The sequence below is a fragment of the Bubalus bubalis genome, chromosome 4 (assembly GCF_019923935.1).
Source record: "Bubalus bubalis isolate 160015118507 breed Murrah chromosome 4, NDDB_SH_1, whole genome shotgun sequence".
NCBI classification, from domain to species: Eukaryota; Metazoa; Chordata; class Mammalia; order Artiodactyla; family Bovidae; genus Bubalus; species Bubalus bubalis.
In genome coordinates this window covers 49,330,753-49,347,068 of record NC_059160.1, presented here as the reverse complement: position 1 = coordinate 49,347,068, position 16,316 = coordinate 49,330,753, and the positions used below count along the sequence as shown (strand labels likewise).

The following is a 16,316-nucleotide window of genomic DNA, read 5'->3' as shown; positions in this document are numbered from 1 at the left end:
ATCTTCCTTAGAACTGTGCCATCCGGTAAGGGGGGCACTGACCACTTGTGACTAGCGGGTGGTGGCTCCGTTGGTCAAGAATCCACCTGCAGTGCAGGAGACCTGAGTTTAATCCCTGGGTCAGGAAGATCCCCTGGAGAAGGAAATGGCAACCCACTCCAGTATTCTTGCCTGGAAAATTCCATGAACAGATAAGCCTGGCAGGCTAAAAGTCCACAGGGTCGCAAGAGTTGGACACAACTTAGTGACTAAACCACCCAAAGTTAAATCAATTAAACTTGAATAAAATTAGAATTTAGCTACTCAGTCGCACTAGCCACATTTCAAGTATTCAGTAGCCACAGCAGCTTGTGGCCATTGTGTTGGACAGCACAGATTCAGAGCACTTCCATCACAGCAAAAACTTCTGTTGGAAGCTGCCTTCGTGGCTTTTTTCCCCCCAACTTCCTTGTGGCAGTATGTTATTGATTTATTTATTTATTTCAAAATATTATACTGTTACTCTAGTTCTCTGGTCCCTTAACTCTACTGTGAGTACACTCAAGGCCCACAAAGCCCCAAGGACACACAAGTCACGTGGTCAGTTAGTGGCAGAGCCTGCTCTAAAACATGTTCCTAACTCAGGGCATGAGTCATTCCACGGAGGCCTGGGGAATCAGCTGTCTTCAGTCTGTGATTTGATGAGTAGGGTTTTGATTGATCAGGGCTGGAGTATGAATTTAATCCATCCTGTCAGACTGCCAAGTGCAGGGTAATGTGAGTTCAAGGGGTTTATCTCAAGAGAGCTGGAATATCATTTTCTCAAAGCTGCAGCCCAGTGGCAAGGACACCAGGGACACACAGGGGAACCTCCAGACTATGCCCAGCCTCACCTTCAGCTCCTCTTTTGTTGTATTAAAAAAAGAGATTCTACATGGTGTTTTAAAAAGTGATCTGTTAATGGAATATTATTCCGCTAAGAGAAAATAAAAGGAAAATCCTGACCTAAGTGACAGTGTGGATGGACCTTGAGGACATTATGCTAACTGGAATAAGTCAGACAAAGACAAATACTGTATGATCTCACTTATAAGTGGAATCTGAAAAACCTGAACTCAGAGAAACAGAGAGTAGAGAGGTGGCTGCCAGTGGCAAGAGGTAGGGGAATTGGGGAGAGATGTTGGCCAAAGGATCCAAACCTCCAGTCATAAGAGGAATAAGTTCTGAGGATCTAATAATATACAGCACGGTGACTGTAGTTAATATTTTATTATGCACTTGAAAGTTGCTAAGTGAGTAGATTTTAAAAGTTCTCACCACAAAGACAGAATGGTAATTATGTGAGGGGAGGGAGGTGTTAACTAACCCTACCATGGTGATCATAATATATGTGCATCAGAGAGTCATCCTGTACACCCCACACTTACACTCTGGTATGCGTCAACTCTACCTCAATAACGTTGAGGGAAAATAGCTAAAATTCCTTATAAGAGAACTTTTGCAAGGATGAAGTCTTTGAGATACGTTTCTGTCTCCAAGAGTATCTGTATTGTGATTTTTGTGGGTTAATTATGACGAGCTCCAAGCCACTGTCAGTAAAATTTCCTGAGGCTGATGAACAAAATCAACTTCCTATGACGTAGTTTACACTTTGAAATGAATAAACAACTCACTGTAACAAATACTTTAGTAAATGTAGTTTCTAGGAACAAATGTTAATACAATCTCAAGGTTACAGATTCATAGTCTCTAGAAGATAACTATGAAAAAATGTTTATCTTTTTTTGCTAAACAGAAAGAAACTCAAATCCATGGTGACAAAAATAAAGGAAAAATAGAGATTTAATATACATGTTATGGGAATTGATGTGAGTGTCACTTAGAATTAGATTTGGCTGTCAGTGACAGAAAACTCAAATAGCAGGTGTTTAAACAAGATAGACATTCATTTCTCATATAAACCAAGTCTAGAATTAAGAATCCAGGGCAGGTATGGCCACCTAACCAATCATCCTCCTTCTATCATTGTGCTGTGCCGTGTGGCTTCTACCACATAGTTCAGTGTGGCTGCTTGAGCACCAGCCATTCTGTCTACATTCTTGCCAGCAGAATGGAAGAAGACCAGAGAAAGTTGGGCCTCTTCTATTTAGGAACTTTCCTAAAAGTATCACAAGAAACGTCTGCTTATATCTTTGTAAGAACCAGTCTCCTAGCTGAAAGGGAGGCTGAAAAATGTAAGCGAGGTGGTCATGAGCCCATGTGAAGATTGGGGGTCTTATTACAAAGCAGAAAGAAGACACATATAAGGTGAGAGCCAGCAATCTCAGCCAGAATATAAAAAACTCTCCGCTCTCTTTCTAAACAAACAGTTATGGTGAACCCATTGTTTTGCATGCTCAGAGTGAATATTTTTGTCAACCCATTTTTCATATTTCTCTTCAAATGTTTCTCTGATTTTGTGTTTCTCAACTGCAATTCAAGTATCAGGAGTTTACAGCTTTAGTCCAGAAGTTACAAGGCCCTGGGCGGTTCTTCCCTTGTCTCTCTCCAGGGTTGCCTCCTGTCCATCCACCTCACCCCACCACTCTCTCCCCTCCTTGTCAGCTCCAGCCTGTGTATACTGTAGCCACTGCCTGCAGATGACAGAATGCATAGTTAAAGCCCCAACTCCAGGTCTGTCTGCCTGTGCTGCTGCTTATAACCGTGTGCCCTTAGGCAAGTTATATAACCTCTCTGCTTCCTTTCATGCTCAGACCCATGCTTAGCATAAAATGGGCCCTTAATTTATGTTGTTTCAAGCCACCAAGTTTGTGGTGGTTTGTTAAGCAGCCACAGGAAACACAGGAATATGCATTTCATTCAGTTCCCAGATGATTTTGAGCTCCCTCTGCCATAGACGGAAAACTAGACCGAGGACCTAGATTGAAATTCAGGGGAACTGTGAATTTTGCACTCACCAGCATTCTTGCTCTCCGGTTCAAATTGTTAGAGACATGTTGAGCGCTTAAATGCTGATGAGAAAGTCCAGAGAGGAGGTGGAGGTTGAGCTGTGGGACTGTGGGGAGAGAAGTGATGGAGTCATGTGCCCAGGGAAGTAGGGGGTGGGTAGGACTGGAGGAGTCCCTCCTGTCCAGGGTGGGAGGGCAGATGAAGACTAGGGGAGGTGCAGCTGTTTGTTGGCAGCCGGGAGATGAGATTATTATAATTTGTGTACCATTTTTGCTCTGCCTAAACCTGCTTGAACCTCAGTACTGCATCCATGAACCCCCAGCCCTCTATATCACCTTCTTCAGAATGTGTGACAGGAAAGACAAAGAAGGTCGGGTGATCACTCACATGTACCTGCTGGCATTATTAGCAGAAATCACCTCCTCACCAGTGCCCCTTGGCACCTGCCCCATTTCAGGGCATTTATGTAATTATATGGACTTTCACATAGCAAAGGACTTGTGCTTTGGTACCGAATGGCTTGCTCTTCCCTAAAAGCATTGGCCTTACCCTACCCATGATTCCTTTGTCTCATTTCCCAAGAGTTGTGGGCACACTTGGGATGCTAGGAAGTGGTCCTCTGTGATCCAGCCCTCCGCTTCCTCCCTGCCCCTGCCAGTTGTGCATGAGGCTGAAGGGGGTGAGATCCATGTAGAAAGAGGAGGCTACCTCTCTGCAGACAGTTAAGTCCCATGGCACCCATTGCAGGTGTGTATAAGGCAGAGTTTTCCAGAGAAACAGAAGCAGCAGGATGTGTGTGTGATCCACTCAGGGAAGGGTCAATGCTGCAGCTCAGATCTGAAGGCAGAGAGTGACAGAGTCCCTATTCTTTGGAAGAGATCAGTCTTTCTTTTTCTTCAGACCTCTAACTGATTGATGAGGCCTACCCATCTTGTTGTTGTTATTATTTAATCACTAAGCTATGTCCGACTTTTTGTGACCCCATGGAATGCAGCACACCAGGCTTCCCCGTCCTTCACTATCCCCCAGAGTTTGCTCAAACTCATGTTCATTGAGTTGATGATGCCATCCAAGCATCTCATCTTCTGTGGACCCCTTCTTCTCTTGCCCTCAGCCTTTCCCAGCATCAGGGTCTTTTCAAATGAGTCGGCTCTTCACATCAAGTGGCCAAAGGATTGGAGCTTCAGCTCTAACATCAATACTTCCAATGAAGATTCAAGGGTTGATTTCCTTTACAATTGACTGGTTTGATCTCCTTGCAGTCCAAGGGACTCTCAAGAGTCTTCTCTAGCACAACAGTTTGAAAGCATCAATTCTTTGGTGCTCAGCCTTCTTTATGGTCCAACTCTTGCATCTGTACAGGACCACTAAAAAAAAAACATAGCTTTGACAATAAGAACCTTTGAGGTCAAAGTGGTATCTCTGTTTTTTAATATGCTGTCTAGGTTTGTCATAGCTTTTCTTAAGAACAAATGTCTTTTACCTTGTGGAAGATAAATTGCTTTAAGTCCACTGATTTAATTGTTAATCTCATCTAAAAAATACTTTCAATATCCAGCAACATCCAGACTACATATCTGGTAATATGTGTTTGACCATATGTCTGGGTACCTGTGACCCAGCCAAACTGACATATAAAATTAACCACCACAAAGTATATATATATTTTTAAGTTTTATTGGAGTACAGTTGATTTACAATGTTGTGTTAATTTCAGTGAAGATATTCAATTATACATATACATATATTCATTCTTTTTCAGATTCTTTTCTCATATAGGTTATCAGAATATTGAGTAGAGTGCCCTGTGCTGTACAATAGGTCCTTGTTAGTTACCTATCCTATATATAGTAGTGCATATGTTAATCCCGTGCTCCTAATTTATTCCTACCCCCTCACATTTCTCCTTTGGTAAACATAAGTTTATTTTCTATGTCTGTGAGTCTATTCCTGTTTTGTAAATAAATGCATTTGTTTCATTTTTTTAGATTTCACAGGTATTTGTCTTTCTCTATCTGACTTCAGTATGATAATCTCTAGGTCCATCCATGTTGCTGCAAAAGGCATTATGTCATTCTTTTTATGGCTGAGTAATATTCCATTATATATATATGTGTGTGAGTGTGTGTGTGTGTATAATGAACACTGGGGTATCTTTTTTATTTATGGTTTCTCCGAATATATGCCCAGGAGTGGGATTGCTGGATCATATAGTAGTTCCATTTTTAGATTTTTAGGAACCTCCATACTATTCTCCATAGTGGCTACACCAGTTTACATTCTCACGAACAGTGTAGGAAGGTCCCCTTTTCTCTATACACTCTGTAGCTTTTACTGTTGGTAGATTTTTTTGATGATGGCCATTCTGACCCCTGAGATGATTCTTCACTGTAGTTTTGATTTGCATTTCTCTGATAATCAATGATGTTGAACGTATTTTCATGTGCTTTTTTGGCCATCTGTGTATCTTCTTTGGAGAAATGTCTATTTAGGTATCTTGGGAGATAATGTCTACTTAGATATGACCATTGCCAAGTGTATTTTTTGAGCATTTACTTTCTCAAGATGATGCTAAACACAGTCATGAATATAAAATACCTATCAGACAATAAGATGGGTGCTTGGTTCAGAGTAAACTCCCCAAGACTAAAAGATTATATTTTGTAAGATTGTTGGGAAACTGAAGGAGAATCCTGGTGGGAGGTAGAACCCACCTCCCCTGATAAAGGCTGAAACTTGCTCTCCCGACCTCCCCTACAGCTTGGTACAGGCTTGAGACCCAGGTTTAGCCCATCCAGTATAGCATACCACCACCCCCCAGCTTTAATCAGGAGATCCAGGTACAAACACCTCCTTCTGTTTTGTTGTCTCCTGGGCCTCTCACCCTCTTACAGCGCTCACCCTCCTGGCTTCACCTTCTCCCCCTTAAACATGATAACACAATTCACCATTTGTGATTTCCTGGGCATATATTTGGAGAAACCATAAATCAAAAAGATACCCCAGTTTTCATTACACACACACACACACACACACACACAGTCACACACATATATATACTCTCTAGGGCCTGGTTGTTTAAGTGTGGTCCATGGATTGGTGGCTGAATCACTGCCAGAGAGTTTGGTAGATATGTAGAATCTTGGACCCTACCCCAGATCTACTGAATCAGAATCTTCATTTTAAAAAGATCCTAGATATTCATATGCACATTAATATTCAAGAAGCTCTGCTGTAGCCCACACCCGTGGCTCCTCCCTCTCTAGGCTGTCTGCAGGAACCACCCCCTTGGGCAAGCCCACCATACTTTGCACAGTAGGGCTGTCGCTATAGTAACCAGCCATGACCACCTCTGACCTCTGCCATCATCTTCCTATCTTTGGTCTCACCACTACAGTGAGATCGCAGTGAATATTGCTATAGAAACCAGCCCTGGATATTGTCTAGTTATGCTGCTTGTCCTTCACTCCCTGTGTCCCTGAAATTATGAGCCTCCCAAACCACAGTCAAACGTCTAAATTCTTCTCCAGCCTAAGAAAGACTCAACAACTAACAAACACGAAAAGTCAGGGCCACGTGATTTATAAAGAAAGGCGTAGAAACTGCAGAGATTTGCTTCAATTTAAAGAAAGACGGGAGCATCGCTCTGTGTAGCAAGGCCTTTTCCTCCATCCAGGAGGGAGAAGGCTGAGTGATGCTAAAAACAATGCTGATGATGATGACGATTATGACAGCTACTGCTTATGAGCACTTTTGGGTACCAGGCGCCGGGCTACCTGCACATCATCCCATGCAGTTCTTATAGTAACCCTCTGTGCTAGTTTCCTGTGGCTGCTGTAAAAAAAAAAAAAAAAAGACTGGTATAAACGTGGAGGTTCAAAACAACACAGATTGATTATCTTACAGTCTAGGGGTCACACATACAAAATCGTTTTCGCTAAATTTAAAGTGTCGGCAGGGCTGCCTCCTTCTGGAGTCTCCAGGGGAAAATACGTTTCCTTGCTTTTTCCAGCATCTGGAGGCCACCTGTGTTCCTTAACTCCTGGTCCCTTTCCTGTATTAGTCCAACTTTTTGCTTCTGTCGTCACATCTACTCCCTCCTTTGACCTTCTTTTTTTTTTTTTTTTTTTTTGGACTGTTCCAGGTATTAGTTGCAGCACGTGGGATCTTTTAACTTCGGCATTCAAACTCTTAGCTGTGATATGTGAGATCTGGTTCTCTGACCAGGGATCAGTCCCAGGCCCCCTGCATTGGGAGTGCAGAGTCTTAGCCACTGAACCACCAGGATAGTCTCACCTTTGACCGTCTCACCTCCCTCTTCTAAGTTCCCTTGTGATTTCATTTCAGGCCCACCTTGGTAGTTGAGGCTAGTCTTTCCTGCTCAAAATCCTTAACTTAATCTCATGTGCAGACTCTGTTTTATCAAATAACCTTGGCAGGTTCTGGGGATTAGGATGTAGACATTCAGTGGGGCGACATTATTAGGCCAACCACACCCCTTGAAGTAGATATTGTTATTATCCCCACCTTCCCAGTGAGAGGACCAAGGCATGACCATTGGAATACAGTGAGTCCTCCATCTGTAGGGTCCACATCCACAGTTGGTTGAATCTACAGATGCAGAGTACTGTTCTATCCCATTTTACATAAAGGATTTGAGAATTTTGGTACCAATGAGGTTCCTGAAACCAATTCCCTGTGGATACCAAGGGACAACTATACTTTGTTCAAGGTCACACAGTGTGAGGGTGGAGCTGGAATCCAGCTCTCACTCAGCCTGTCTCCAAAGCCCAAACTTCTGACCTCTGCACGGTACAGCCTTCAAATGGCTTTGAACTCGTCTTCCATTGTCACTAGGAAATGAATGAAAACCAGCAGCTCTCTAAAGAATCAGCTTCCAATGGAAGTTCCTCTACCACAGACTAAAATATTGAGGGGTGAGCAAAATTTACATCAAACCACAGGCATTTTCATCTGCTGGGGCTTCTATAACAAATTAACCCAAACTGGGTGGCTTGAACAAAAGAAGTTTATCTTTTTACAGTGCTAGAGACTTGTCAGAGGTGCGGTTTTTTCCAAGACCTCTCGCCTTGGCTGATAGACAGCTGCCCACTCACTGCATCTTTCGCATAGTTGGCTCTTTGTGTGTCTCTCCATGTGTCCCAGTCTCCTCGTCTTATAAGGACACTTATAAGTCACGCTGAATTAGGGCCCACTCCAATGGCCTTATTTTAATACCGTTACATTTTGAGGTTCTGGCATGTAGGGCTTTGATGCATGAATTTGGGGTTGATATCATTCAGCCCATATCAACAAGAACTGCTCTGACCTCAGGAACAAGGCAGCTCAGACCTTGGAGATGATTCCAGAGCCCTCTGGATGCCCTCACTCCCAGCTTTAGTATTTGGTTCACATTCTCCACCCTCTGGTCTCCAAACTGACCTGCAGTTACCCTGTCAATACCCTGGTTTAGTCTCCCGGGGCTGCTGGGACAAATTACCACAAACCTGGTGGGTTAAAACAACACACACGCATTCTCGTACAATTCCAGAGGTCAGTAGTCCAAAATCAATTTCACTGGCCAAAACCAAATTGTCAGCAGGTCTGCTAAATTCTGGAGTCTCTGAGAGAAGACCATTTCCTCACCTTTTCCTGCTTCTAAAGCTGCACTCCTTGTATTCCTTGGCTTGTGGTTCCTTTCAGCTCAACCCAAAAGCAGAGCATCTTGCTTCAGTATCACCTGTACTGAATCTCCCTATTTCCCTCTCCTAAGGACCCATGTGGTTGTATTTAGGACCTACCCGGATATCCAGGCTAATCTTCTCAAGTTTCCTAACTGGACCATATCTTCAGACTCACTTGTGCCATCAGTATTCACGGGCTGTGGGAATATGACCTGATATCTTTGAGGGCCATTATCCAGCCAACCACAGTGACTCTTCCTCACATGTGTCCTGGCCCCCGCATCTGTCCTGGAGGGCCAAATAGGACATGATTCACGTGAAGGTCCCTTGGTTGAGCTCTAAGTCTTTTCTGCCTCAAGGCCTTTGTGCAGTCTGTTACTGCTCTCTAAAATACCCATCTCTCTACACATTCGCATAGGGTCAGTTCCTTCCCATATTTGAGATTTTGTCTCCTCTTCAGAGAGGCCTTCCCACCACTCCATCTCAACCTATTTATTCTCTATCCCAGCAACCTGGCACCAATCACAGTTTGCAACTGCTTTATTACTTGGTTGGTTTACAGGTTTCTTATATGTCTGTCTTCCTGTTAGACCATTAGCTCTATGAGAACATAGATGTGTCTTGCTCTCCACTCTATCTCCAGCCCCTGGAAGCATACCTGCAATATGAGTGCAACCTAAAGGATTTTTAGGGTTTACTTTTTAAATTTTATTGAAATATAGTTGATTTACAGTGTTGTGCCAGTTCTAGGCACACTACAGTCTACAACATATTGAGTATAGTTCCCTCTGCCAGACAGTAGGACCTTGTTGGCTGTTGTGTATATTGCTATTGCTAAGTCACTTCAGTCGTGTCCGACTCTGTGTGACCCCATAGATGGCAGCCCACCAGGCTTCCCCGTCCCTGGAATTCTCCAGGCAAGAACACTGGAGTGGTTGCCATTTCCTTCTCCAATGCGTGAAAGTGAAAAGTGAAAGTGAAGTCGCTCAGTCGTGTCCGACCCTCAGCGACCCCATGGACTGCAGCTCACCAGGCTCCTCCGTCCATGGGATTTTCCAGGCAAGAGTACTGGAGTAGGGTGCCATTGCCTTCTCCGTGTTTTGTATATAGTAGGGTGTAATTGTAGCCTGCCAGGCTCCTCTGTTCACAGGATTCTCCAGGCAAGAATACTGGAGTGGGTGCCATGCCCTCTTCCAGGGAATCTTCGTGACCCAGGGATCAAACTCCCATCTCTTATGTCTCCTGCATTGGCAGGCAGGCTCTTTACCACTAGCTTCTGGAAATACTATTTTAATCCTAAACCCCTAATTTATCCCTCCCTGCCTTTCCCCTTTGGTAACCATAAGTTTGTTTTCTACAACTGTGGATCTGTTTCTGTTTTGTAAACAAGTTCATTTGTATAATTTTTTAGGTTCCACATATAAAGAATGGCATATTAATATTTGTCTTCCTCTATCTGACTTACTTCACTTAGTATGATAATCTCTACGTCTATCTATGTTGCAGCAAATGACAATATTTCACTCTTTTTCATGGCTTAGTAATATTCCATCACTGTCTTCTTTATCTATGTATCTATCAACAGACATTTAGGTTGCTTTCGTTTCTTAACTGTTGTAAGTAGGGCTTCTATGAACACTGGGATGTATGTATCTTTTTGAATTGGCATTTTGTCGTTATTTATGCCCAGGAGTGGGATCACTGAATCATATGGTAGGTAACTCTGTTTTCAGTATTTTAAGGCCATAATGACAATTTTAATGGCACTGCCCTGTTTGAATTGATTGTGTTCCCCCACCCCTCTGTTCACCTCAGGCCACCTAATCAGAGGTATTAGATCTGGGTTGCTCCTGAATTCCCAGGGGATTTTATTTAAAATGCAGATGCCCAGGCCCCATCCAAGACCTATTGAACCAAAACTCTGGGGGTGAAATCAGAGCCTTGGCAATTTTCACACACTCCTTGCTGCCCTCCCACCCCCCACACCCTACCCATCCATCTACCACCCCCCCTCCCTACCCACCTCCCACACTGGGCCTTGATTCTTAGGTTGAATCTGCTTCACTAAACCATGAGTTCCTTGGGCCTCCTCTAGGTTTTAGTCACTACAGACAACTTCACCAACAAAGTGTTTTCTTAAAAAATGTATCAGGAGAATGCAGTCTTTTTCCCTCTTAGCATTCTCCACCCTCTCCTTAACTCAAGACCCTAGCATTCTTTCCCATCTCCAACCTCCTCCAAAAGAAACTTCACAAATAATACTATTTTTCTTTCTCTCTGAGTAGACAAGATAAGAAGATTTTTAAATGAGTTGCTGGCAAAGAATTCATGAGCTTATAAACTATTGAGGTCAGACTGACGAAAAGAAGGCAATGTTGAAAGGGGAGAACAAGTCCATAGAAAATTCCAGAGGCAGTGGAATCTGGGGTTCAAGGTTTCTCATTCGAATGCTTGCCGCCTGTCTTGGTAAAAGTGTTATTTTGAAGGCGCAGTAGAGCGTCTTTTTCTCCTTTTCTGTATTCATCAGGAGTTGACTGTGCGCCCCAGGCCTCAGCATCCAACTTGAAAGACAGCTGCTGAAGGGCAGTGTTCCAGAAGACCCTGAGGGGTTGGGAGTTGTGGGCTGTGCTTGAGGGGCTGGACCGCGCAAAGGAAAGGCAGGCCAGGGGCTGGGGGTGCAGCCTCTGCGGGAACAGCTCAGAGGGGCATCCCGGTTTGGCTTCAGCAGTGATGGAGTCATGGTGACAAAAATAAGTTCTGCTCACCTGAGACTGTAGAATCCAATTCAATTTCAAGTCAGTGTGTGTTTATTGAGTGCCTGATTCGGTTTAGGTGATGGAGAGAATGAGAGAATGAGGACGACAGCCTAAGCAGCAGGCTGATCCAGGCAGAAATTCCCTGGGAACCTGCCCCACAGGTCCACCGGTACAGAAACTCGATTTTATCTGTTTCTCCCAGTGAGGAATTGATAAATCTTAGTCCATTTCATGAACACGTTATTTATTAAGTGCTCACAGCCTGCCAGGCACTGTCCCAGGACTGGGGATGGGGCTGGGTCGGTGAATCCAGCAGTCCCAGGTCCCCATCTCATGGAGTTCACATTCTCGTGTGGCATCTGCAAGGCTGGTAGGTCAGGCCACTGGGGTGGGGGCCACTGTGGGAAGGGTCCGTGTTGGGAGGAGTCCCCAGGAGAAATGTTTAGGGAGAGGTGGGATTTGAATTGTGGTCGGAAGGTTAAGTAGGGTGTGGATTTTCAAAGGATTGGAAACCTTATAGAGAGAGAATGGAGCTGAGTGAGCAGGAATGAAAATGACCTTCCATAAAAGGTCCATGACCAGATGGGCCCCCTTGGGGTAACAGGTGCATGCTGGGAAGTTAGACAAGTACCACATGGGGCTACTGCACATGGGCTGTGAAGTCAAATGTCTTGGGTCCGATTTCCAGCTCTCATATTTGCCAACCTTGTGAGCCAGGGCATGTTACTTAACCTCAGTACACTTTATTCTCCTGATCTAGAAAATAGACATAATCATAACTAGCTTGTAGGTTGTCCTAAGCATTTAGCTGAGATCATGAATGGGATTAACTGAGATGAATGTAACAGCTGTTAAGTCTTAACATTGGATAACCAGAAAGCATTCTAGAAAAACTGGAACCTGCCACCAAAATGGGGAGACACCTGCAAACAGTGAGGGTGCTGCTGCCTTGGGTAAATAAACTCTTTACTTACCACTTTCTTCTCCCACCCATGGCAGCCATGCTGGGTTGAACAGCAGCTCCAGGGCTAGGGTGAAGCAAGAAAGCTGCTGGAACATGTTGACATGATCTGGCCTTCCTAAATTTTACACCCACATGCCCCGCATGCCTCGACCCAGTTGTAGCCATAACGCATGAATAGGAAACCTTTTTGACCTGCACCATGGATTTCTCAAAGTGTGGCCCCTGGTCTACCTAAATCAATGTCATAGGGGCTGCTTATTAAAATTATATTCATGAGCCCTGTGCAATCAGCATTACTGGAGATAAGGCCAGGAAATCTGCATTTACACATACACACACAAAACCAGGTGATCCCCAGGCCCTATACCATACTTTAGAGCAGAAGCTCTTTGAGTGTGCCCCTCTAGGGCTTCCAGATGGCAAGGTGGTAAAGAATCGGCCTACCAATGCAGGAGACACAGGAAATGGGAGTTCTGTCCCTGGGTGAGGAAGATCCCCTGAAGTAGGCAATGGCAACCCACTCCAGTATTCTTGCCTGGGAAATTCCATGGACAGAGGAGCCTGGTGAGCTACAGCCCCTAGGGTCTCAAAGAGTCGGACAAGACTGAACACGCACCCACCTCTAACCAGTAGCATCAGCCTCAGCATAGACCCAGGACTCATTAGAAATGCAAATTCTTGGCCACATCCCCTGATCTCCTGAATCGGACACTATGGGGGTGGAGCCCAGCAATCGGCATTTTAAGAAACTCTCCAGAGAATTCTGAGCCGTGTTGTGTTCACCTGGGGGAGGTTTTAAAAGCTATCAATGTCCAGCCTCATCCTAGATAAATTAAATTAGAATCCCTGGGATAGGACTCGGGTATCAGGATTTTGCAAAAGCTCCCTGTCCTCAGTCCTAATGAGAAGATGGAATTTATAATAATCAGTTTCAGGAACAGGAAGATAGCACAAATGTATTACACCTAGAAAGTTCAGCCAGAAGCAAGATCTCGGTTAATTCATGCAGCGAGTTGGACCCCTGCTGTGACCCCTTTAGCTAGTGGGGAGCCGAGACTTCCCACAGCTCGGGGGTGTGGCTAAGGCCCCAGAGCACCGCCCCCTTCTCCCCCGCACAACGCTGGCAGCTCTGGGCTGCCCCTCCAGGTTCTCCCAGAAGACTGCTTCTTCCCAGATGCTGAATTCTGCCAGCAGTCTGGTTCTTGAGCAGAGCTGAGGCCTGGGAGAACTTCAGAAGGATGACAGGAAGCAGCTAGCGGTGGGAAGGGAGTGTTGGAGGGCACTTTAAGATTGGGCTCACCGTGGGGAGCCCCAAGTCCTAATAACCCCAGGAGTGGATTGGATTCTCTACTAAGCACCTGACCCTGTGCTTGGTGCTTTAAGTGAGTCATTTCCTTAATGTTCATTTGATCGCCGAGGGAGATTACACTCACAGAAGAGTCACGTCGTATCCTTTCAGTCACATTATCCCCCATTTGCAGATGAGGAAACTGAGGCCCAAAGACTCCAGAGAGCCTGCCCCGAGGTCACCGGTGCGGTCCGGATGTCTCCAAAGGTTCTCTCACTTTGAATTGAGAGACAGTGTCTCCAGGGAAAAGGGGGAGGCGGGTGGTGGGGAAGTGGCGATGAGCAGGGGGTGGGGCTGAGCGGGGAGCCCCTGCTACTGCCGCCCTAACGCGTCTCGGTCCCTCCCTCGCCGCAGGCCCTTCCTCGTGCTGCCGCCGCTGATGGAGTGGATCCGGGTGGCCGTGGCGCACGCCGGCCACCGCCGCAGCTTCTCCATGGACAGCGACGACGTCCGCCAGGCCGCCCGGCTGCTGCTGCCCGGCGTGGACTGCGAGCCGCGCCAGCTCAGGTAGGGTGGCCGGCTGGAGATCCCGGGGCGGCGGGGCTCTGGGAGGGCGCCCTTCCTCTCACACCCAGCCCGCGTTCCCCGTGCAGGGAGCGCGGCCGCAGCGCGCGGGGGCTTTGGGCTGGTTTGCGCCCTGGGCGGTGTGCGCGGGCAGCCTCGCTGTCACGAAGATCGAGGCCCCTCTGGTTTAAAGGAGAGACGCAGGCTTGACAATAAGCAGGTCCCTCGAGTTGCAGGGACGCAAGAGGACTGGGAGCAAGGCTATGTGGGAATGCTCCTGATTCTTAGATTACAAGATATCCGTGTGCCTTGATCTTGATTCTAGGCGTATTTTTTCTATTCCGTTCTCTCTCCCTCTCATCCTGCCGCTCTTCTCTCCCTCTCTTCCTTCCCTCCTTCCCTCTCCCCCTCCCGCCCTCGTCTTCCCTCTCTCCCTCTCTCTACTAGAAGTAAATTATTGTCTCCCTGTAGTTTTCTAACTAAACCGTGCAGAGTAGAATTTCTGGTTGGGTCTGAGAGCGCCTGTGCTTATTAACTTGAATGTAATGAACTGGCTCGCCCTCCATTTCTCACCCCTGCATCCAGGTCTCTACTGCATCAAGGTGGGAATTATTCATGGACCACTCAGGGACCCCATGCAGGGGTGGGGAGAGACTCACTTTTATCCAAAGTGAAAGAAATGAAACCACTCAGTTGAGTCAAAACCTGGCTGTCAATGCAGACAATACAGAAACTCAGACATAGGTGTGTATGCATGAGTGTGGGTGCTTTCCCGACTCCCAGGTCTGTTGTCTAGGTGTCATGGACACCATTTTCAAATCCCCATTGCCCACCAGGTGAGGGTAGCCTGTCATGTGGCCAGGCTTCAGAGATTTCCACCCTTCCAAGATCTGATTGGAAGTCTGCAAAGAAGGGGAGGGTTTGCAGAAAACAGCATAGCCCACTGAAGGCTCATAAATGCCCCACCACCCAGGGACATGCAGGGCCCTGATGCAAGTCAGCAAGCATTTACTGAAAGCTTGCCACAAAGTGAGCACCGTCATAACTGCTTTACACAGACTAATTAATAATGAATGAAGTGGGTATTGTTATTATGCCCACTTTACAGACAAGGAGACTGAGGCACAGATAGATTAAGTAACATGCCTAAGGTCACAAGATTTGTAAGTGGTGGAGCCAGAATGTGAGTTCGGGCAGCCCATACCCCCAGACCCCATAGTTCTAACCCCTGATTTGTACTCTCCTCAGGAGGTTTCTGTCCGAGAGAATCTGTCGGTGCCACCATCCCTTACATTATATCACCTAGAATAACCACGGGTCTCAGGGAGAGAGACACAGGAACAGCCATTTACTGAGCACCCGCTGTGTGGCGGGTTTTAATCGCAACAGGAGATTTGCATTCATTACTCTGATCCCTGAAGCAGCCTCCTGAGGGTAGTGTAAACTTCCCATTTTACAAACTGGGAAGTTGGTGGTGGGACAGCTTATAGTGTAGATGTCAAGGAGGCAATCCTTGTGACTCTTGCTCTGAAGCCCATCCTGTGCCCATGAGACTATCCTGCCTCCTGTTTCATGGGTGTGGCACCCTACCTGCAGGCTCACTCCTGCTGCCGCTGCTCACAGTCCGCAGCTCTGGGGTGGGATGACCTTGAGACGCCAGCTCTCCTCCTTGAAGCAAACCTGAGGCTGCTGGGTGGCGGGGAATGTAGGATACTTCCTTAACTCTTGCTGATAAAGAACTTCTTGTTTGTCATGCTCTCAGGAAACCTCACAGCCTAAAGGGTAGGCACCTGGGCTCCTGAGTCCAGTTGCCTGAGTCCACATTCCACCAACATGACTAATTAGCTGTGCAACCTTGGGCAAGCTAGTTAACCTCTCTGGACCTTCATTTCCCACCTGTAACATGGACATAGTAATAGCAACCCCTTCAGATATTGGTGCAAGCACAAAGCAGGATCACAAACATAAAGAACCACACTGAAAATGCCTAAGAGGAAGTAAGTACTCATGACACGGTCATTTTTAGTGAGCATTATAAGTCTCTCGGAGAAGGCGATGGCACCCCACTCCAGTACTCTTGCCTGGAAAATCCCATGGACGGAGGAGCCTGGTGGGCTGCAGTCCATGGGGTC

The 16,316-nt window shown here is 46.1% G+C and overlaps 1 protein-coding gene across 3 annotated transcripts in view; it reads left to right on the top strand.

Moving 5' to 3' along the window:
* BTBD11 (BTB domain containing 11) overlaps positions 1-16,316 on the top strand; it is a 326,170-nt gene that overhangs the window by 234,545 nt on the left and 75,309 nt on the right. For 2 of the 3 annotated variants that reach the window (XM_044941391.1, XM_006069563.3), the window contains exon 4: positions 14,035-14,187. In XM_044941391.1, coding sequence (XP_044797326.1) covers positions 14,035-14,187 — 153 coding nt within the window. Of the gene's footprint in view, positions 1-13,516; positions 13,888-14,034; positions 14,188-16,316 lie in introns of those variants that run through there. The other variant, XM_044941392.1, reaches the window with a different exon arrangement.